The 21,551-nt window shown below is 41.3% G+C and overlaps 1 protein-coding gene across 2 annotated transcripts in view; it reads right to left on the bottom strand.

The window, feature by feature from the left end:
* Positions 1–1,041: 1,041 nt before the first annotated feature.
* pmepa1 (prostate transmembrane protein, androgen induced 1) overlaps positions 1,042–21,551 on the bottom strand; it is a 101,394-nt gene continuing 80,884 nt past the window's right edge. For both annotated transcript variants that reach the window (XM_023984013.3, XM_023984022.3), the window contains exons 3-4: positions 10,737–10,790; positions 1,042–10,287 (exon numbers count right to left, since the gene is read on the bottom strand). In XM_023984013.3, the coding sequence (XP_023839781.1) occupies positions 9,697–10,287; positions 10,737–10,790 (645 nt within the window). In that variant the 3' untranslated portion in view covers positions 1,042–9,696. The remainder of the gene's footprint in view (positions 10,288–10,736; positions 10,791–21,551) is intronic.

Below are 21,551 nucleotides of genomic sequence, written 5' to 3'. Positions count from 1 at the left end.
AAGTACGAATGGCCTTATAAACTGAAATAAATGAGTTATATTATTTAAGAATCAATGGTATATTGTCAATTGAAATGACCATTAACAACTGGAAATCTTGTGTAATGTGAATTTGAATATGCTGTAGGGCAGGGGTATTCAACTCTTACCCTACGAGGTCCGGAGCCTGCTGGTTTTCTGTTCTACCTGATACTTAATTGCACACACCTGGTGTCCCAGGTCTAAATCAGTCCCTAACTAGAGGGGAACAATGAAAAAAAGCAGTGGAACTGGCTGCAATGTCCAGAGTTKAGTTTGAGGGCWGTAGGGGGTCAGTTGGGGGAATTCAAAACTTAACCTGTACTGCGGCTTAGTAAAATAAATCATATGCTTCTGTGTAACTGTAACTGCAAGAGTTTATCACATTAAAAGGTATAGTTCAGTGCAATTACATATTTAGATATTTGTTTGGTTGGCTAGGGAGTAGGGGCTAGGGGTCGATTTGGAATCTRGCATTAGTATAGAACTAGTACTCGTATACTGTGTGTGGTCTAGTAATAAGAATAAACTATAAAAGCCTACCTCCTGCTGGATACTGAGTGTCACTGCCTACAACTGGTGTACACTAGCATGGGGGAAAGCTGCAGCAAAGCTTTGCTCAAACAATTGTGTACAACTGCCATCTTGTGGTAGTAACCAATATCACTGTCAAATAAGCAAGACTGATTAAACTGGTAAAGTATCAGTGAATGACCATATACAATGTTAGGACTTTACTTATATTGTACATCCTCAGAGCAGTGAAACCTGTGAAATTGTCAGTTATACACTTACAATATGCATCATAAGAAATTGTGTAGTTTCAAGTTTTATTTGTCATTATGTACATGATACATGTGGTATACATCGTCCAACTAAATGCTTACTTGCAGGCTCTTGTCGTATTCGACAATGCAACAAGAAATAATAAACTAAATACGTTGTGTTTTAATGTCTATGTTTTATTCTTCAGGGTCAGTGACGTGAAAATGAGTGAGTAAAAAGACCAAAAAAAGCAGACAGTTTTTATAAAATGTTTTTACTTGTTTAATTGGGGGCTAATTGAAATGTATCAGATTCATAGCATGTTCTGTTATAGACATYGTCTCCTGTTCTTATCAAATAGAGATACAAACCCAGTAACACTTTAAGGATCCAATATAAATTTAAATAAACAATGTTGATACACGTAAGCAATTATTGTCGACAACAGTAGGCATCTATATATTTACTGCAATACATCTCGGCATAGAACATGTTATAGAATAGAACTGATTTTATATAGACAGTACAACATTACCTCTTCATCAGTACACAAAGCGTCATAACAAAATAAGCACCAGGATAGTCGGTTTTTCTGTACAGTTAATAAATTGCTTAAGAGTTTGATAAATATGCTTATACTGCAACCATATATATTTTTTTTTAATCATCGCTCATTTATTTATTTCAAAAAAGAAAAGACTCAAAGCAATGCTAATTTGAAGGGCAAAACAAGCAAGCAACAGAACAGTCAAAAAAACTGTCAAAACAAAGGAAAATAACAAAGTTCAAGTCATTTTGACTCTTGACAGTCTAAAAGAGTCTGGTTAGGATGATTCCTTCTTTGGAAATGCTTTTTTCCCCCCACACTGAAACCCTCAACAGTAACTTATTGAAGGAAATATCGGAATCTAAAGCAGATGATGATCACAATGGAGCAAAGTACGAACCCTTGTTTTATAATGCAGTAGTGGGACATGTACTGCATAATAGGACAGGTTMTGTTTGCTATGTTCTATATTCATAGAGCTGGGCCCTTAGAAACCTCTCCATCCCATGCTTCACCCATTTGGTTTACTTTAGTGCTTCAAGGTTGATATTTACTCTTATCGGTATGCATGCAGCGAAGTTGGAAATGATCATCGTATGATAGAACATGGGAGTCAATTCTCTATTGTATTTTTGGGAATTGTAAATAACAAGGGCGATTTGTTTCATGTGAAAAAGGCAACAGAATCCAGAGGAAGAAAATTGCGCTATAACACATTACAAAAAAAGTCTCAACCACTAAATCCTCAAAGGCACACATCTAGAAACTGAGCATGTGGTGGTGAAGGGAATCTATAGTGATTTGGGTATATAGACCAATAGGTAATATGGCAGAATTTAACCCATCCAGGTCCACTCTATGGTGGCTATATTAAGATGGCTTTAATCTCAGCTGTCCTAATATGGACTCCGTAAGGTTCACACTGGTCAAGGAGGMTGTAGTTGGGAGGGTGGACGAAGGTAAAGAAGGTTCTTGCCCARGGTGATGCCTTTGAGCCTGTCCCCATCTGGTTGTTCCTTGTACTTGTCTTCAAAATGGTGCCGCCAAAAGCTAGAGGCATATATTCCACACTAAGTACTATAGCGCATGTTGAAGACGACTAAAGGGTTCTCTAATAGCGAATAGGAGCAAAGGCATTGTTCTGGCACTTGGTCACCTAAAAGTACTTCCCATCAACTCTACCAGTTTAAATAAAGTGCAGAAACCTGTGGTACTGGCTGCATTGAAACAAAGTGATGCCCAACCTGGTTTGGGCTATTGTCTCCAAAGCCTGACTATGGTAGACAATATCGTTAGTGAAGACACCTGGTGGTCAAACCATGGAATAAATGTTMTGTTATTCATACAGCAAAACCCTTACATGCGTGTACAATGAATTGGAGCAAAAATATATTTTTAAAAGAAAAAAMTGAAGAAAAAAAACAACCATTACATTTCTCTAAGTTAAACAATTACTACATTATCAAAAGGCAAATAGTAGGTATATTGCAACACTCTCCGCGACACCTCTGTCAACATTATCATCCATACGTCTGTCATTTTGTGAGTCAGTCTAGGGCAAGTCTAGGCAGACTGACAGCACAGACGGAGCCTAATCTATCATCACAGGCAGGCGCACATAAACACTGAACATTTCCAAGGGGACCGACACCCAGCCAATGGCAGCACGCGGAAGGTCTATGTGGGACTCCATCATTGGACACAGGCATCTCTCTGGAACTGTAGKAGCTCATTTCAGATGGGGACAGGGGGTGATATAAGGATATAAGGGAACACCATTTGGAATATTCAGTATTATTTGTTTTGTCTGAGTGGTTCTGTTTGCTTTCATCTGAGCACCCAGTCTAGACGGTAAGAAGTCCTTAGATGGGTAAGGTAGTGTACAAAAACAATGMACCCAAATATGTTAGGGGTTATTGGAGCTTGCAATGCCTTCATTATGAATGAGAATTATTGGAGCTGGCAATGCCTTCAATTTATGTACGAAGTGCATTGTATTAACAGAAATGTTGAAAGGTTTAGAGTTCAGAGGAAAATATAGCTCTTTACTTCATGCAAATTGACAGGATACCCACATTATGTAGTTGTCATTAGCATGTCTGTCGTCATTATACGTGACATTTAATTTCAAGTACTGATATTGTTTTATTGTAATGAACAGTCATAGAATGTTACGACAGGCATAACGCCATGAAAGTGTTATGTCAAGGTTAAACAGCAGTATGGTTTAGTACGGTATGCCAATAGTGGTTCCTTTTTTTTGGTTTGTAATGTGTCACTTCCCCACCCTGCCTGCATTGTAATCAGTCAGCACTGGTTTCCCTGAAGCAAAGACTGAAATCGAACCAGGAAACCTGCCCAAGCTCCCCTCTGAGGTCATCAAACTGCATCATGAGATGTCACTAGGGGTCAGAGGTCAAATGGCCACACCCCTTAGATCAATCCTTTGGCTGCTTGCTCATGAAGGGTCAGACATTTTTATTTTAATTCAGGTATTTGTCCTAAAATGAAATTTAAACATAAGAAATAAATAAAGTGGGGCCAACGGGAAGAAAGCGCAAGGGGCGAGCAGACATCCTTGTCTGGTGTCTTAGACATACACTACATTGACCAAAAGTATGTGGACAACTGCTTTTCGAACATCTCATTCCAAAGTCATGTCCATTAATATGGAGTTGGTCCCCCTTTTGCTGCATTAACAGCCTCCACTCTTCTGGGAAGGCTTTCCACTAAATGTTGGAACATGSCTGCGGGGACTTGCTTCCATTCAGCCACAAGAGCATTAGTGAGGTCGGGCACTGATTTTGGACGATTAGGCCTGGCTCAYAGTCAGCGTTACAATTCATCCCAAAGGTTTTCGATGGGGTTGAGGTGAGGGCTCTGTGCAGGCCAGTCAAGTTCTTCCACACCGATCTCAACAAACTATTTCTGTATGGAGCTCGCTTTTTGCATGGAGGCATTGGCATGCTGAAACAGGAAAATGCTTTCCCCAAACTGTTGCCACAAAGTTGGAAGCACAGAATTGTCTAGAATGTAATTGTATGCAGTAGCGTTATGATTTCCCTTCACTGGAACTAAGGGGCCTAGCCCGACTACGAAAAACAGCCCCAGACCATTATTCCTCCATCAAACTTTACAGTTGGCACTATGCATTAGRGCAGATAGCGTTGTCCTGGCATCCGCCAAACCCAGATTCACCAAATGGTKAAGCGTGATTCATCATGCCAGAGAACGTGTTTCAACTGCTCCAGAGTCCAATGAAGTCCAACACTTGGCATTGCGCATGGTGATCTTAGGCTTGTGTGCGGCTGCTCGGCCATGGAAACCCATTTAATGAAGCTCCCAAAGAACAGTTATTGTGCTGACGTTGCTTCCAGAGGCAGTTTGGAGCTCGGTAGTGAGTGTTGCAAATGAGGACAGACAATTTTTACGKACTATGCGCTTCAGCACTCGGCAGTCTCGTTCTGTGAGCTTGTGTGGCCTACCACTTCAGGGCTGAGCTGTTGTTGCTCCTAGACGTTTCCACTTCACAATAACAGCACATACAGTAAAACGGGGCAGGTCTAGCAGTGCAGAAATTTGATGAACTGACTTGTTGGAAAGGTGGCATCCTATGACAGTGCCACATTGAAAGTCACTGAGCTCTTCAGTAAGGCCATTCTACTTCCAATGTTTGCCTATAGAGATTGCATGGCTGTGTGCTCGATTTTATAGACTTGTCAGCAACAGGTGTGGCTGAAATAGCCTAATCCACTCATTTGAAAGGGTGTCCACACACGTTTGTACATATATACAGTAGCAGTCAAAAGTTTGGACACAAACTCATTCCAGGGTTTTTCTTTATTTTTTACATTGTAGAATAATAGTGAAGACATCAAAACTATGAAATAACACATATGGAATCATGTAGGAACCAAAAAAGTGCTAAACAAATCAAAATACATTTTATATTTGAGATTCTTCAAAGTAGCCACCCCTTGCCTTGATGACAGCTTTGCACGCTCTTAGCATTCTCTCAACCAGGTTCATGTGGTATTCACCTGGAATGCATTTCAATTAACAGGTGTGCCTTGCTAAAAGTTAATTTGTGGAAATTCTTTCCTTCTTAATTCATTTGAGCCAATCAGTTGTGTTGTGACAAGGTATGGGTGGTATACAGAAAATCACCCTATTTGGTAAAAGACCAAGTCCATATTATGGCAGGAACAGCTCAAATAAGCAAAGAGAAATGACAGTCCATCATTACTTTAAGACATGACGGTCAGTCAATATAGAACATTTCAAGTGAAAGTTTCTTGAAGTTTGAAAGTTTCTTCAAGTGCAGTCGCAAAAACCATCAAGCGCTATGATGAAACTGGCTCTCATGAGGACCACCACAGGAAAGGAAGACCCAGATTTACCTCTGCTGCAGAAGATAGGTTCATTAGAGTTACCAGACTCAGAAATTGCAGCCCAAATAAATGCTTCACAGAGTTCAAGTAATAGACACATCTCAACATCAACTGTTCAGATGAGACTGCGTGAATCAGGCCTTCATGGTCAAATTGCTGAAAAGAAACCACTACCAAAGGACACCAATAAGAAGATACTTGCTTGGTCTGATGAGTCCAAATTTGAGATGTTTGGTTCCAATCTCTTTGTGAGAYGCAGAGTGTGTGAACGGATGATCTCCGCATGTGTGGTTCCCACAGTGAAGCATGGAGGAGGTGGTGTGATGGTGCCATGCTGGTGAAACTATCAKTAATTTATTTAGAATTCAAGGCACACTTAACCAGCATGGCTACCACAGCATTCTGTAGCGATACGCCATCCTATCTGGTTTGTGCTTAGTGGGACTATCATTTGCTTTTYAATAGGTCAATGACCCAACACACCTCCAGGCTGTGTAAGGGCGATTTGACCAAGCAGGTGAGTGTTGGAGTGCTGCATCTGATGACCTGGCCTCCACAATCACCAGACCTTAACCCAATTGAGATGGTTTGGGATGAGTTGGACCGCAGAGTGAAGAAAAAACAGCCAACAAGTGCTCAGCATGTGGGAACTCCTTCAAGACTGTTGGAAAAGCATTCCAGGTGAAGCTGGTTAAGAGAATGCCAAGAGTGTGGAAAGCTATCAAGGCAAAGGGTGGCTTCTTTGAAGAATCTAAAATACACTTTTTTGGTTACTACATGATTCCATGTGTTTTGATGTCTTGACTATTATTTTACAATGTAGAAAATAGTAAACATAAAGAAAAACCCTTGACTGAGTAGATGTGTCCAGACTTTTTACTGGTCCTGTATATGTGAGCTCCAAAAGTATTGGAACWGTGACACATTTTTGTTGTTGTTTTAGCTCTGTACTCCAGCACTTTGGATTTGAAATTATACAATGACTATGAGGTTAAAGTGCAGACTGTCAGCTTTAAATATATATATWTTTTTTATCCATATGGGGTGAACGCCAAAATGACACAATACATMATTTACTATTCATTTCTATTGGGCACAAAATAATCTGAAATACAACCAAAACAAAAGGAAAATGCTAATTGGTAGAATCACAAGCTTGATGTAGTCATTGCGTGCTATGAATATGGTACCAAATACTTAACTTTTGACTACTTTAATACACAWAAGTGAATTTGTCCCAATACTTTTGGTCCCCTAAATTGAAGGGACTACGTACAAAAYRTGCTGTAATTTMTAAACAGTTCACTCGGTATGGATGAAATTACCCTCAAATTAAAGATGACAATCTGCACTTAAACCTCATAGTCATTATATAAATTCAAATCCAAATTGCTGGAGTACAGAGCCAAAACAACCAAAAATGTGTCACTGTACCAATTTTTGGAGCTCACTGTGTGTGTGTGCACACGTATGTATATAAATATATATATATAAATATATATATATTATTTGTATTTTATTATTGTCACATACACATCTCTCTTCTTTGCTGTGATACCATCTTAAGTTGGGCGCCCTTGCAGTTTGAGTCTCACCTCAGAGGGAGCAGTTGCATAATATCAATATTGAAGTGAGACCAATGCTGACTGAGGGAGATTGCATCTCTCTCCTTCTTCATTAAAGTGCTAAGAGATGCCTGTTGGAGAAAAGCCCAGACGGTAGGAGGATGTGTGCAGCGTACAGTTGCCTGCTAAACGCTCAGTCATGCTCTCTATTGACAAAGCACTCGCTCTCACCTGGCCGCTTCAAAGGCCTGACATTCAGATACAAAGCTTAGAGGAAAGTGGTGAAGGTCACCACTCCAACTTCAGTTTCCTGATTAATCTTTTTCTGTTCCAAACCTACACATGGTGGAGGCTTGCATTAAAAACAAAAAATCCATGAGTTGAAATTCATTATGGGCACTAATCATGAAAATATCTGAAGGTATGTGAGACTGCGTGCTTCACGTGTTGCTTGTTGAGGTAGTTTGTCAAAATAAATGATTTGACAAATACATCTTGAGTGATAATAGGTAATTGAGGTTAATGGAGTTGTGTTGATTTTGAATTTCTAAAGGCCTAGAAAGGTGAAAGAGTTAAGCATATGGAATAGGGCCTACTAGCAGAATCCTGAATAAAAATCTGCAACTTTAACTCGTTAACGTTTGCCTAAAATCAATAGGAGAACAATTTGAAAGTCACGCACGAAATGTTAAGTCAGATTTTGGCCTTACAGTACTGCTGTTTTGTGTAGTAGGCTACTGTACGCTGCAGTCCTATGAAATGGTGGTCAGATGCAGTTTCSCCTAGGTACAGATCTAGGATCAGCTTCTCTTCCCCTATCCTTACCTTAACCATTAGTAGGGAAAAAGCTAAACTGACCCAACATCAGCGTCTAGGAGCAACTTCACCCTACTTCTGGTCAGAAATCTGGGKGCTCTGCAGATAATAAACTTGAACTGGAGTTCAAAGTTGGGGGTTCAAAGGTTGAGGGCTCTGTCACTCATGATCACACATGCACGCAAAACTCCAGGTCTCTTTTTTCCTCATTCCATTTCGTTATATAAAAAAATAGTGCAATTATTTTCAACAATTATATAAATAACTCTAAAATCGTGCTTTTTAACTTTGTTTTTCCGTGTGTATATATGTTTACACACATACATTGATACATATACATACGGATGTATATGTATAGATAGCACAATGTTAAACACATTTGAGTTGGCACCCCAACAGATGACCGTTTTCACTTTTATTTCTAGAGCAGACAAAAAATAAAAAACAAAAATGTATTTTTCTCTTTAGAATCCATGTTTACAAAAATACCCCTGCCCACACTCTCCTCTCTTATGATACATATTGCAGACTTCTTTTCTTTTTCTCCAGATAAACAGTCTTGAATCTTGTGCAAACATCTCTTTAAAAAATATCCAGAAAAAAAATGAAGAGCATTTGCACACGGGAACTCCTGAACTTGTCTGTCCAAAGACCCAAAGACAGTACTAAAATCGACTGGACAAGACCCAAAGTACAGTACTAAACTCAGATGGGTCCAGATAGTACAGCAAGACAGCCATAAAGCACTACAGTGGGCAAAGTACTGTACTCAATTGACCTCAAAGGACTCTCTATTCCAGTGCTCATGTTGATACACAGACCCAGTCAGCTGTCAATCATGTGTTTCCATGGATGCCAACGCTGACCACCACATAGACCCAGTCAGCTGTCAATCATGTGTTTCCATGGATGCCAACGCTGACCACCACATCGCTAAACTTACTCACCCTTTGATGTGGATTGATGAGCGACGGGGGTGTTGGCACTGTGGCTAACTGGGTCATGAGCTGAGGCTAACTAGGGCTAACATATGAGCTTCAATCTGGCAACCCGTGAGAGCCTGAATCTGGCAACCTGATACAAGGTTGCTATCAATGCACTGTACAAGCCTGTACACGGACAGTACACAAAGCCAGACGGGGTTAGGTGGCGGCTCACTAAGAGCCATCTGCATCTAAAAAAGGAAGACCTGGTCATTCTAAAAGACTCTCGGAGCAACTAAGGATAAACTACAAGGAGATAAGTGACTAGAAATGATGCAAAAGGCATACAAAAACAAAATAAACCTAAATACAAAATAAAATAAAAAATGTAACTCTTTTTTTGTTTTCGCATTTGTCAGTATAGAAAAAAAGCTGTAAGCACAGAGACAACAAAGAACAAGTAAATATTTATACAAAGTAAGTCAGGGGCGACGGTTGTCAGTTAAGACGGTGACCGGGGGGGTAAAGTTCAGAGGGGAGGCATTTCTTTTTTTTACGTCTGCCTCCCCCTGCCACCCCATGTCGACCTCCCCTCCCCAACCCTGCCTGACACCAACAGTTCAGCTGAAGTGCGCAGAGAAAGAAATAAACAGCCGACACCAACACTGCCGTCACACTTGCCGAGGCTTCTGCTTCTCCTTTTTGTTGCGTGCGTTCCTGCTCTCCAAGCTGCCCAGGTGGRCCTGCTGGAGTATCCCGTGGAGCAGCGAGGGACCCGGGCTTCCTAACCCGCATCCGCCCCCCATGCCCCCACTGCCACTAGAAGTCTGGTGGTGGTGCCTGGGCAGGGAAGAGGGGTGGTAGTAGTGCCCTATAACCTCACTATAAGTCGGCGGCGCCCCTTCCACTCGGCTGGAGTAGGCCTGTGCGGATGTGGCTACAGTGGTAGCACTGACTCCTGCATTGAGGCTGGGCGGCGGGCACAGGGAGGTATCGAGGAGGTGGCTGTCGTAGACAGTGCGGTTGGGGGGCGCGCGCACCGACTCCCTGTTAAGCTCCAGCTGCTGCTCGGGGTCGCGAAGCTGCAGGGTGCAGGGGCCCTGGTAGGGCGGGGGCTCCTCGCCGTCCGACAGCGATATGGTGGGCGGCAGGTCAATGATGGCATGGGGCAGGTAGGGGTAGGTGGGCTGGAAGCGGGCCAGACGCTCCCTCTGCAGGTAGGAGGGGCCGCGGTCCGGGGGCCGGGGGGTGTACACCTGCTGCTGTAAGGGAGGAGTAGAAGKTAAGTTAGCACAAACATTCATTTTTGTGATTAATTTGATGAAGTTGACAACTTGTATTTGGATGCAACGCACTTAAAATAATTGAGGATAACACAAAAAAATGTTCAACAACTTATTTCCATTGTGGTCCTCTTGTTCAGAACASTCTTTTTATCCACAGTGACAAAACGAGCGTGTGAAGGTATATTGAGTGAGGGTATATTGACAGGAGGCCGAGCAACCATACAAAACAATACAGCACCATCGTTGTCATCTCTTKGCTATGAACATCCATAAACACCCAAAGCCCCTCTGCTCTTATATAGGAGGACAAATTCATAATACATTTCCGTCCATTTGGGATGAATTTTAGGTCCCTGGGTTAAGGGATGACCCCTATAGACGTAAAGTCTTAATGGCTAAACAAGATTACCCATAATCCCCCTTACCTCGCTCATTCCACTGGTGGACCCTGGGCCATCTGAGGACCACAGACTCCCATCCTGAGAGAGCGATGGCGGGGTGCAAGGAGAAAGAGAGAGAGAAGAATKTATCATGTCACTGCATACCATGTGCAAGTGGAGTACTTACCTTTCCAGCCAAAGAGCCAACCAACTTTGAGCATAGGGTGAAGGTGATGAGATCAACCCCAGAGCCAGACAGAGTAAGGTATACTTGTATAGCATCTCTTAATAGGCAGAACCCAAGGGCTAATACTGGAGTGCCTTTGTAAACTTCCTGTCCTTCTATCTGAGCCTTGTTCTCTACACCTAGATGGGCTGTGAATTGGACAAGAGCTACATGTACTGTTCAAGTGCTCTTCACACAAGCAATCCTAAACAAACACACAGCCAGACACTGACCGTGACACAGAAAGCTCTGTCATCTCTGACTCATACCCCCTCCTGCAGAGTACACAGACGTCTGCCTAGCCCAAAACACACACACACACGGCATCATTCCCCATATCTCCTAACGAATGAATCACAGGCTAGGTGATTCAGAAAGCAGCAGTGTGTGTGGGTGATTCAGAAAGCAGCAGTGCAGTCATATGGTTTTGGAATCTTCAGATCACTGCACTGGGCGATGTGTCAGACATGTGGCAGACAACCTGTCTCCTGTAAGCCTCTGACTGTCTCACAAAGAAAGAAACACCAGACATTAAAACGCTGAGTATACAAAACATTACATAGACTGACCAGGTGAAAGCTATGATCTCTTATTCACTTGTTAAATCCACTTCAATAAAGAAGGATTTTTAAGCCTTGAGACATGGATTGTGTATGTGTGCCATTCAGTGGATGAATGGGTAAGACAAAAGATTTAAGTGCCTTTGAACAGAGTATGGTAGCAGGTGCCAGGCGCACCAGTTTGTGTCAAGAACTGCAACGCTGCTGGGATTTTCACGCTCAACAGTTTCCTGAGTGTATCAACAAAGATCCAGCACACGAAGGACATCTAGCCAACTTGACACAACTGTGGGAAGTATTGGAGTCAACTAGGGCTGTCCCCGACTCAAACAAATCTTGTTCAATTGTTAAAAATGTTAAAACGTGTATTTTTCCATATACGGTGCATTCAGAAAGTATTTAGACCCCTTGACCTTTCCCACATTTTGTTATGTTACAGCCTTATTCTAAAATGGATTAAATTGTCCCCCCCCCCACCTCATCAATCTACACACAATACCCCATAATGACGAAGAAAAAACAGTTTTTTTTTTATACACTGCTCAAAAAAATAAAGGGAACACTTAAAACAACACAATGTAACTCCAAGTCAATCACACTTCTGTGAAATCAAACTGTCCACTTAGGAAGCAACACTGATTGACAATAAATTTCACATGCTGTTGTGCAAATGGAATAGACAACAGGTGGAAATTAAGGCAATTAGCAAGACACCCCCAATAAAGGAGTGGTTCTGCAGGTGGTGACCACAGACCACTTCTCAGTTCCTATGCTTCCTGGCTGATGTTTTGGTCACTTTTGAATGCTGGCGGTGCTTTCACTCTAGTGGTAGCATGAGAGTTGTCCAGTCTACAACCCACACAAGTGGCTCAGGTAGTGCAGCTCATCCAGGATGGCCATCAATGCGAGCTGTGGCAAGAAGGTTTGCTGTGTCTGTCAGCGTAGTGTCCAGAGCATGGAGGCGCTACCAGGAGACAGGCCAGTACACCGGAGACGTGGAGGGAGGCCGTAGGAGGGCAACAACCCAGCAGCAGGACGCGTACCTCCGCCTTTGTGCAAGGAGGAGCAGGAGGAGCACTGCAAAGCCCTGCAAAATGACCTCCAGCAGGCCACAAATGTGCATGTGTCTGCTCAAACGGTCAGAAACCGACTCCATGAGGGTGGTATGAGGGCCTGACGTCCACAGGTGGGGGTTGTGCTTACAGTCCAACACCGTGCAGGACGTTTGGCATTTGCCAGAGAACACCAAGATTGGCAAATTCGCCACTGCTGTGCTCTTCACAGATGAAAGCAGGTTCACACTGAGCACATGTGACAGACGTGACAGGGTCTGGAGACGCCGTGAAGAATGTTCTGTTGCCTGCAACATCCTCCAGCATGACCGGTTTGGCGGTGGGTCAGTCATGGTGTGGGGTGGCATTTCTTTGGGGGGCCGCACAGCCTCCATGTGCTCGCCAGAGGTAGCCTGACTGCCATTAGGTACCGCGATGAGATCCTCAGACCCCTTGTGAGACCATATGCTGGTGCGGTTGACCCTGGGTTCCTCCTAATGCACGACAATGCTAGACCTCATGTTCCCCAGACATGAATCCAATTGAGCACATCTGGGACATCATGTCTTGCTCCATCTTTAGTCCAGGTCTAGGAGGAGATCCCTCAGGAGACCATCCGCCACCTCATCAGGAGCATGCCCAGGCGTTGTAGGAGTCATACAGGCACGTGGAGGCCACACACACTACTGAGCCTCATTTTGACTTGTTTTAAGGACATTACATCAAAGTTGGATCAGCCTGTAGTGTGGTTTTCCACTTTAATTTTGAGTGTGACTCCAAATCCAGACCTCCATGGGTTGATACATTTGATTTCCATTGATAATTTGTGTGTGATTTTGTTGTCAGCACATTCAACTATGTAAAGAAAAAAATATTTAATAAGAATATTTCATTCATTCAGATCTAGGATGTGTTATTTTAGTGTTCCCTTTATTTTTTTGAGCAGTGTACATTTTTGCAAATGTATGTGTATACATATATATATATAAATAAATAACGCTACAAACTATCATCACCGTGCCCTTAAGGAAATCACAAATATTATGGACACATGAGAAATAATGGATATTTGGAAACTAAAAAACCATGACCTAGTGAGATATACATGGAGGAGACTTAATCAAGCTAGTCGTCTTGACTACTATCTTTTCTCTTTCTCTCTTGCGTCAAATGTTTAAAAAGTATTGATAGGAGACAGAAAGCGATCGGATCATCATCTAATTGGCCTTCACAATAACTGTTACAGAATTTCCACGTGGACAGGAATATTGGAAATTTTATCAAAGTTTACTGAAGAACAATTTATAACTGAATTTTCCCAGTACAATATAGGTTCAATAAATCCCCTTATTGTTTGGGATAYCTTTAAATGTATGTGCAGAGGTCATTCAATTCAAAACTGATCAATAATTTAAAAAAAAGCAGTTTCTGTCTAAAGAGCCAAGACCAACAAGGGAAATACATAAACTAATAGTACAGGTAGATCAAAATAAAAACGATACTAGAGATTCAAAATAAGTTGGAGGAAAAACAAAAAGAACTGGAGGAACTTATTCAAGAACAGATGGAATATGGAGAATAATGCACCAAATTCTTCCTGAATCTCCAACACAGGAATCCTACCAAAAATAATTTGCAGAAACTCGTTATTATGATTCTCCAAATTATATTTTAAAAGAGGAAGCTAAATATTTAAAGCAGATGTTCTCTATTCTGTCTCATCCTCAACCTCTGAATGAYGATTACTGTAAGGAATTATTTGCAAATACAAAAAAAAATGTAAATTAACAAAATGTACAAAAAGATCAGTGCGAAGACTAAATTACAGATGGAGAACTTTGAGGCTATAAAATCYTTTCAGTCTGGAAAAACCCCAGGGCTTGATGGCATACCGGTAGAGGTATATCAAGCCTTTTTTGATATTCTCAAAGCTTCATTGTTAGCTTGTTTTAACTACTCCTATAGAAATGGTAGTCTGTCAGGTACTCAGCAGAAAGGTCTGATTTCACTATTATTAAAACAAGACACAGATGGCAAATATAAAGATCCAGTCTATCTAAAAAACTGGAGGCCTGTTACCCTGCAATGTTGATGCAAATATACTAGTGAAATGCATAGCACTCAGAATTAAAAAAAGGTTTTTACCAGGTATTGTTCATCCTGATCAGACCGGTTTTCTACACGGACAATACATTGGAGATAATATACGACAACTACTAGAGATAAAAGAACAACATGAAACATCTAAGAAGTCAGGCCTGGTATTTATAGTGGATTTTGAAAAGGCCTTTGATAAAGAACGGAATTGATTTATTAATCACCAATGTTGGTGATTCTCTTATATAATGGGTAAAAGTAATGTATAACAACCCCAGATGTAAAATAGTAAATAACGGCTACTTCTCAGAGAGTTTTGAATTGTCAAGAGCAGTTAAACAAGGGTGTCCACTGTCACCATATCTATTCGTTTAGGCTATCGAAATGTTAGTTAACAAAATCAGATCAAATAACAACAACTCTCCTTCCATGGCCTCCAACTGCTCTTAAACGCAAGTAAAACTAAATGCATGCACTTCAACCGATCGCTGCCCACACCTGCCCACCCGTCCAGCATCACTACTCTGGACGGTTCTGACTTAGAATATGTGGACAACTACCTAGGTGTCTGGTTAGACTGTAAACTCTCCTTCCAGACTCACATTAAGCATTTCCAATCCAAAATTAAATCAAGAATCGGCTTCTATTTCGCAACAAAGCATCYTTCACTCATGCTGCCAAACATACYCTCGTAAAACTGACCATCCTACCGATCCTTGACTTCGGCGATGTCATTTAGAAAATATTATATATTATAATATTATATAGAAAAGCTTCATATTCGTCGCCAAACCCACTGGCTCCAGGTCATCTATAAGTCTTTGCTAGGTAAAGCCCCGCATTATCTCAGCTCACTGGTCACCATAGCAGCACCCACCCATAGCACGCGCTCCAGCAGGTACATTTCACTGGTCACCCCCAAAGCCAATTCCTCATTTGGCTGCCTTTCCTTCCAGTTCTCTGCTGCCAATGACTAGAACGAACTGCAAAAATCACTGAAGCTGGAGACTCATATCTCCCTCACTAGCTTTAAGCACCAGCAGTTAGAGCAGCTCACAGATCACTGCACCAGTACATAGCCCATCCAAATACCTCATCCCCATACTGTTATTTGTTTTGCTCCTTTGCACCCCAGTATCTCTACCTGCACACTTATCTTCTGCACATCTATCACTCCAGTCTTTAATTGCTATATTGTAATTTTTTYGCCACTATGGCCTATTTATTGCCTTACCTCCCTTATCCTACCTTATTTGCACACACTGTATTTAGACTTTTTCTATTGTATTATTGACTGTATGTTTGTTTACTCCATGTGTAACTCCGTTGTTTGTGTCGCATTGCTTTGCTTTATCTTGGCCAGGTCGCAGTTGTACATGAGAACTTGTTCTCAACTAGCCTACCTGGTTAAATAAAGGTGAAATAAAAATAAATTAGACGATTAGAAATCCAAGGCTTAAAAACAAAAAGGGGTCCATGTATGCCAATGACTCAAGTKTTATATTAAGTCCGTAAGTTAGATCGCTGTAATGTCTCATTGAAGATCTAGATAACTTTTCTGGACTCTCTGGAAAAAAGAGAAAACCTAATTACGATAAGAGTACAATATTACGCATTGGATCTTTAAAAAATACAACTTTTACATTACCCTGCAGTTTACCTATAAAATGGGCTGACGGTGAAGTAGACACACTTGGTATTCATATAACAAAATATATAAATGAGCTCTTTACAATGAATTTCAATAGAAAACTTGTAAAAATAGACAAGATCCTGCAATTATGGAGAGGTAAACACCTCTATTTATGGGAAAATTGCCCTGATTAACTCCTTAGTCATATCTTAGTTTACTCACTTACCTATGGCGCTGCCTACTCCTGGTGATTCATTTTCAAATCATATGAGCAAAAAATATTACGCTTTATCTGGGATGCTAAACCAGGCAAAATAAAGTGTGCCTTATCTATATAATGAATATGAACTGAGTGGGTTGAGATTATTAAATATAAAAGCACTAAACCTCTAAAAGCTTCACTTATACAAAAGTTTTACTTGAACCCTAATTGGTATATTACTAAGAAAAGCTCATCTATTGTTTAAAAATKGCCTTTTTGTCTTTGTGCAGATTGCCACGTCTCATTTTCGATTAATTGAAAATTTAATTTTTTTCAAAGTATCTCTCTTTTTCAAACAAGCATCGCAGAGCTGGCTACAATTCCAAATTAATTCCCTTGAAAAGATAGAACAAATATTACAACAAATATTATGGCTGACCTCAAATGTGCTGGTTGATAAAAGAACTGTGTTTATGAATGTTTGAAAAGGGTATTTTGTTTTTAAATTATATTGTAAATTGGAATGGTAGAGTTATGTCTTTCATGGAGTTATTAGAATTGTATGGGAAGGTCTGCTCAATCCAAGATTACAACCAATTGATTACATCATTACCCCAAAACTAGGCAGGTGCCAGCGGGAGGAGGTAGRGAATGCTCATCCAGAAGCGGCGCTCCTAGTGGCCGGGGACTTTAATGCAGGCAAACTTAACTCATTTCTAACAGCATGTCACATGTGCAACTAGATGAAAAAAAACTGTAGACAACCTTTACTCCACACACAGGGAAGCATACAAAGCTCTCCCTCGTCCTCCATTTGGCAAATCTGACCATAATTCTATCCTCTTGAWTCCTGCTTACAAGCAAAAACTAAAGTAGGAAGTACCTGTGACTCGCTCAATTCGGAAGTGGTCAGATGACGCGGATGCTACGCTACAGGACTGTTTTGCTAGCACAGACTGGAATATGTTCCGGGATTCATCCAAAGGCATTGAGGAGTATACCACCTCAGTCATCGGCTTCATCAATAAGTGCATTGACAACGTCCCCCCCCCCAGTGACCGTACCTACAAATCCCAACCAGAAGCCATGGATTACAGGCAACATCCGCATCGAGCAAAAGGCTAGAGCTGATGCTTTCAAGGAGCGGGGCACTAATCCGGACGCTTATAAAATATCCCGCTATGCCCTCAGACGAACCATCAAACAAGCAAAGTGTCAATACAGGATTAAGTTTGAATCCTACTACACCGGATCTGATGATAGCAAAAAGCTTGGAGCACCTTAAAATACATTTTGGGAAAAAAGGCAAACTCAGCTTCATCATTCGTTGAAACAGATGGCTAATTCATCACAAAACCAACTGATATTGCCAACTACTTCAATGATTTTTTTCACTGGCAAGATTAGCAAATTTAGGCATAACATGCCAGCAACAAATGCTGACACTACACATCCAAGTATAACTGACCAAATTATGAAAGACAAGCAGTGTAATTTTAAATTCCGTACAGTTAGTGTGGAWGAGGTGAAACATTTATTGTTGTCTATCAACAATGACAAGCTACTTGGATGGAAAATTTGGATGGAACTTGGATGGAAAATTACTAAGGATAATAGCGGATGATATTGCCACCCCTATTTGCCACATCTTCAATTTAAGCCTACTAGAAAGTGTGTGCCCTCAGGCTTAGAGGGAAGCAAAAGTCATTCCGCTACCTAAGAATAGTAAAGCCCCCTTTACTGTAAAAAAATGTGTTTGACCAGATAAAATGCTATTTTACAGTAAACAAATTGACAACAAACTTTCAGCATGCTTATAGAGAAGGACATTAACAAGCACAGCACTTACACAAATGACTAATGATTGGCTGAGAGAAATTGACGATAAAAAKATTGTGGGGGCTGTTTTGTTTCAGTGCGGCCTTTGACATTATGGATCATAGTCTGCTGCTGGCAAACCTTGTGTTATGGCTTTACACCCCCTGCTATATTGTGGATAAAGAGTTACCTGTCTAACAGAACACAGAGGGTGTTCTTTAATGGAAGCCTCGCCAACATAATCCAGGTAGAATTAGTAATTCCCCAAGGCAGCTGTCTAGGCCCATTACTTTTTTCAATCTTTACTAATGAATTGCCACTGGCTTTGAGAAAAGCCAGAGTGTCTATGCGGATGACTCAACACTATACATGTCAGCTACTACAGCAACTGAAATGACTGAAACACTTAACAAAGAGTTGCAGTTAGTTTCTGAGTGGGAGGCAAGGAATAAGTTAGTCCTAAATAGTTCTAAAACTAAAAGCATTGTATTTGTGACAAATCATTCACTGAACCCTAAACCTCAACTAAATCTTGTAATACATTATGTAGAAATTGAGCAAGCTGAGGTGACTAAATTGCTTGGAGTTACCCTGGATTGTAAACTGTCATGGTCAAAACATATTGATACAACAGTAGCTAAGATGGGGAGAAGTATGTTCACAATAAGGCGCTGCTCTACCTTCTTGACAGCACTGTCAACAAGGCAGGTCCTACAGGCCCTAGTTTTGTCACACCTGGACTACTGTTCAGTCGTGTGGTCAGGTACCACAAAGAGGAACCCCGGATAACTACAATTGGTTTAGAACAGGGCAGCACTTAAAATGTACACARAGATAACATTAATAATATGCATGTAAATCTCCCATGGCTTAAAGTGGAGGAGAGATTGACTTCATGACTACTTGTTTTTGTAAGAAGTGTTGACATGCTGAATGCACTGAGGTGTCTGTTTAAGCTACTAGCACACAGCTAGTACACCTATGCATACCCCCACAAGACATGCCATCAAAGGTCTCTTCACAATCCCCAAGTCAAGAACAGACTATGGGAGGCGCACAGTACTACATAGAGCCATGGCTACATGGAACTCTATTCCACATCAGGTAACTGATGCAAGCAGTACAATCTGATTTCAAAAACACCTTATGGAACAGTGGGGACTGTGAAGCAACACAAACATAGGCACAGACACATGCATACACACGTAGAGATGGATTTTGTATATATATATATATATATATATACAGTGGGGAGAACAAGTATTTGATACACTGCCGATTTTGCAGGTTTTCCTACTTACAAAGCATGTAGAGGTCTGTAATTTTTATCATAGGTACACTTCAACTATGAGAGACGGAATCTAAAACAAAAATCCAGAAAATCACATTGTATGATTTTTAAGTAATTAATTTGCATTTTATTGCATGACATAAGTATTTGATACATTCAGAAAAGCAGAACTTAATATTTGGTACAGAAACCTTTGTTTGCAATTACAGAGATCATACGTTTCCTGTAGTTCTTGACTAGGTTTGCACACACTCAGCAGGGATTTTGGCCCACTCCTCCCTACAGATCTTCTCCAGATCCTTCAGGTTTCGGGGCTGTCGCTGGGCAATACGGACTTTCAGCTCCCTCCAAAGATTTTCTATTGGGTTCAGGTCTGGAGACTGGCTAGGCCACTCCAGGACCTTGAGATGCTTCTTACGGAGCCACTCCTTAGTTGCCATGGCTGTGTGCTTCGTGTCGTTGTCATGCTGGAAGAGACCCAGCCACGACCCATCTTCAATGCTCTTACTGAGGGAAGGAGGTTGTTGGCCAAGATCTCGCGATACAGGCCCCATCCATCCTCCCCTCAATACGGTGCAGTCGTCCTGTCCCCTTTGCAGAAAAGCATCCCCAAAGAATTATGTTTCCACCTCCATGCTTCACGGTTGGGATGGTGTTCTTTGGGTTGTACTCATACTTCTTCTTCCTCCAAACACGGCGAGTGGAGGTTAGACAAAAAGCTCTATTTTTGTCTCATCAGACCCCATGACCTTCCCCATTCCTCCTCTGGATCATCCAATGGTCATTTGCAAACTTCAGACAGGCCTGGACATGCACTGGCTTAAGCAGGGGACCTTGGCGTGCGCTGCAGGATTTTAATCCATGACGGCGTAGTGTGTTACTAATGGTTTTCTTTGAGACTGTGGTCCCAGCTCTCTTCAGGTCATTGACCAGGTCCTGCGTGTAGTTCTGGGCTGATCCCTCACCTTCCTCATGATCATTGATGCCCCACGAGGTGAAATCTGCATGGAGCCCCAGACCGAGGGTGATTGACCGTCATCTTGAACTTCTTCCATTTTCTAATAATTGCACCAACAGTTGTTTCCTTCTCACCAAGCTGCTTGCCTATTGTCCTGTAGCCCATCCCAGCCTTGTGCAGGTCTACAATTTTATCCCTGATGTCCTTACCACAGCTCTCTGGCTTGGCCATTGTGGAGAGTTGGAATCTGTTTGATGTGTGTGGACAGGTGTCTTATACAGGTAACGAGTTCAAAACAGGTGCAGTTAATACAGGTAATGAGTGGAAAACAGGAGGGCTTCTTAAAGATAAAAAATAACAGGTCTGTGAGAGCCGGAATTCTTACTGGTTGGTAGGTGATCAAATACTTATGTCATGCAATAAAATGCAAAATTAATTATTTAAAAATCATACAATGTGATTTTCTGGATTTTTGTTTTAGATTCCGTCTCCTCACAGTTGAAGTGTACCTATTGATAAAAATTACAGACCTCTACATCCTTTGTAAGTAGGAAAACCTGCAAAATCGGCAGTGATCAAATACTTTGTTCTCCCACTGTATATATAATATATATATATATATATATATATATATAATATATATATATATATTATATATATATATATATATATATATGAGGTAGGGGTGGAGTAGGGCCTGAGGCACACGGTCTGTGAAAGTATTGTATGTATAAACTGCCTTAATTTTCCTGGACCCAAGAAAGAGTAGCTGCTGCCTTAGAAGCAGCTAATGGGGATCCATAATAAATACAAATACCTTCGTTGGATGTGGCAGGGCTTGAACACTATTACAGACTACAAAAGGGAAACCCAGCAGCAAGCTGTCCAGTGACGTGAGCCTACCAGACGAGCTAAATGCCTTTTATGCTCGCTTAGAGGCAAGCAACACTGAAGCATGTATGAGAGCACCAGCTGTTCCGGATAACTGTGTGATCATGCTGTCCGTAGTAGATGTGAGCAAGA

Source organism: Salvelinus sp. IW2-2015, linkage group LG1 (assembly GCF_002910315.2).
Source record: "Salvelinus sp. IW2-2015 linkage group LG1, ASM291031v2, whole genome shotgun sequence".
NCBI classification, from domain to species: domain Eukaryota; kingdom Metazoa; phylum Chordata; class Actinopteri; order Salmoniformes; family Salmonidae; genus Salvelinus; species Salvelinus sp. IW2-2015.
The sequence above is the reverse complement of the archived record's forward strand: the minus strand, read 5'-3'. Positions and strand labels throughout refer to the sequence as shown.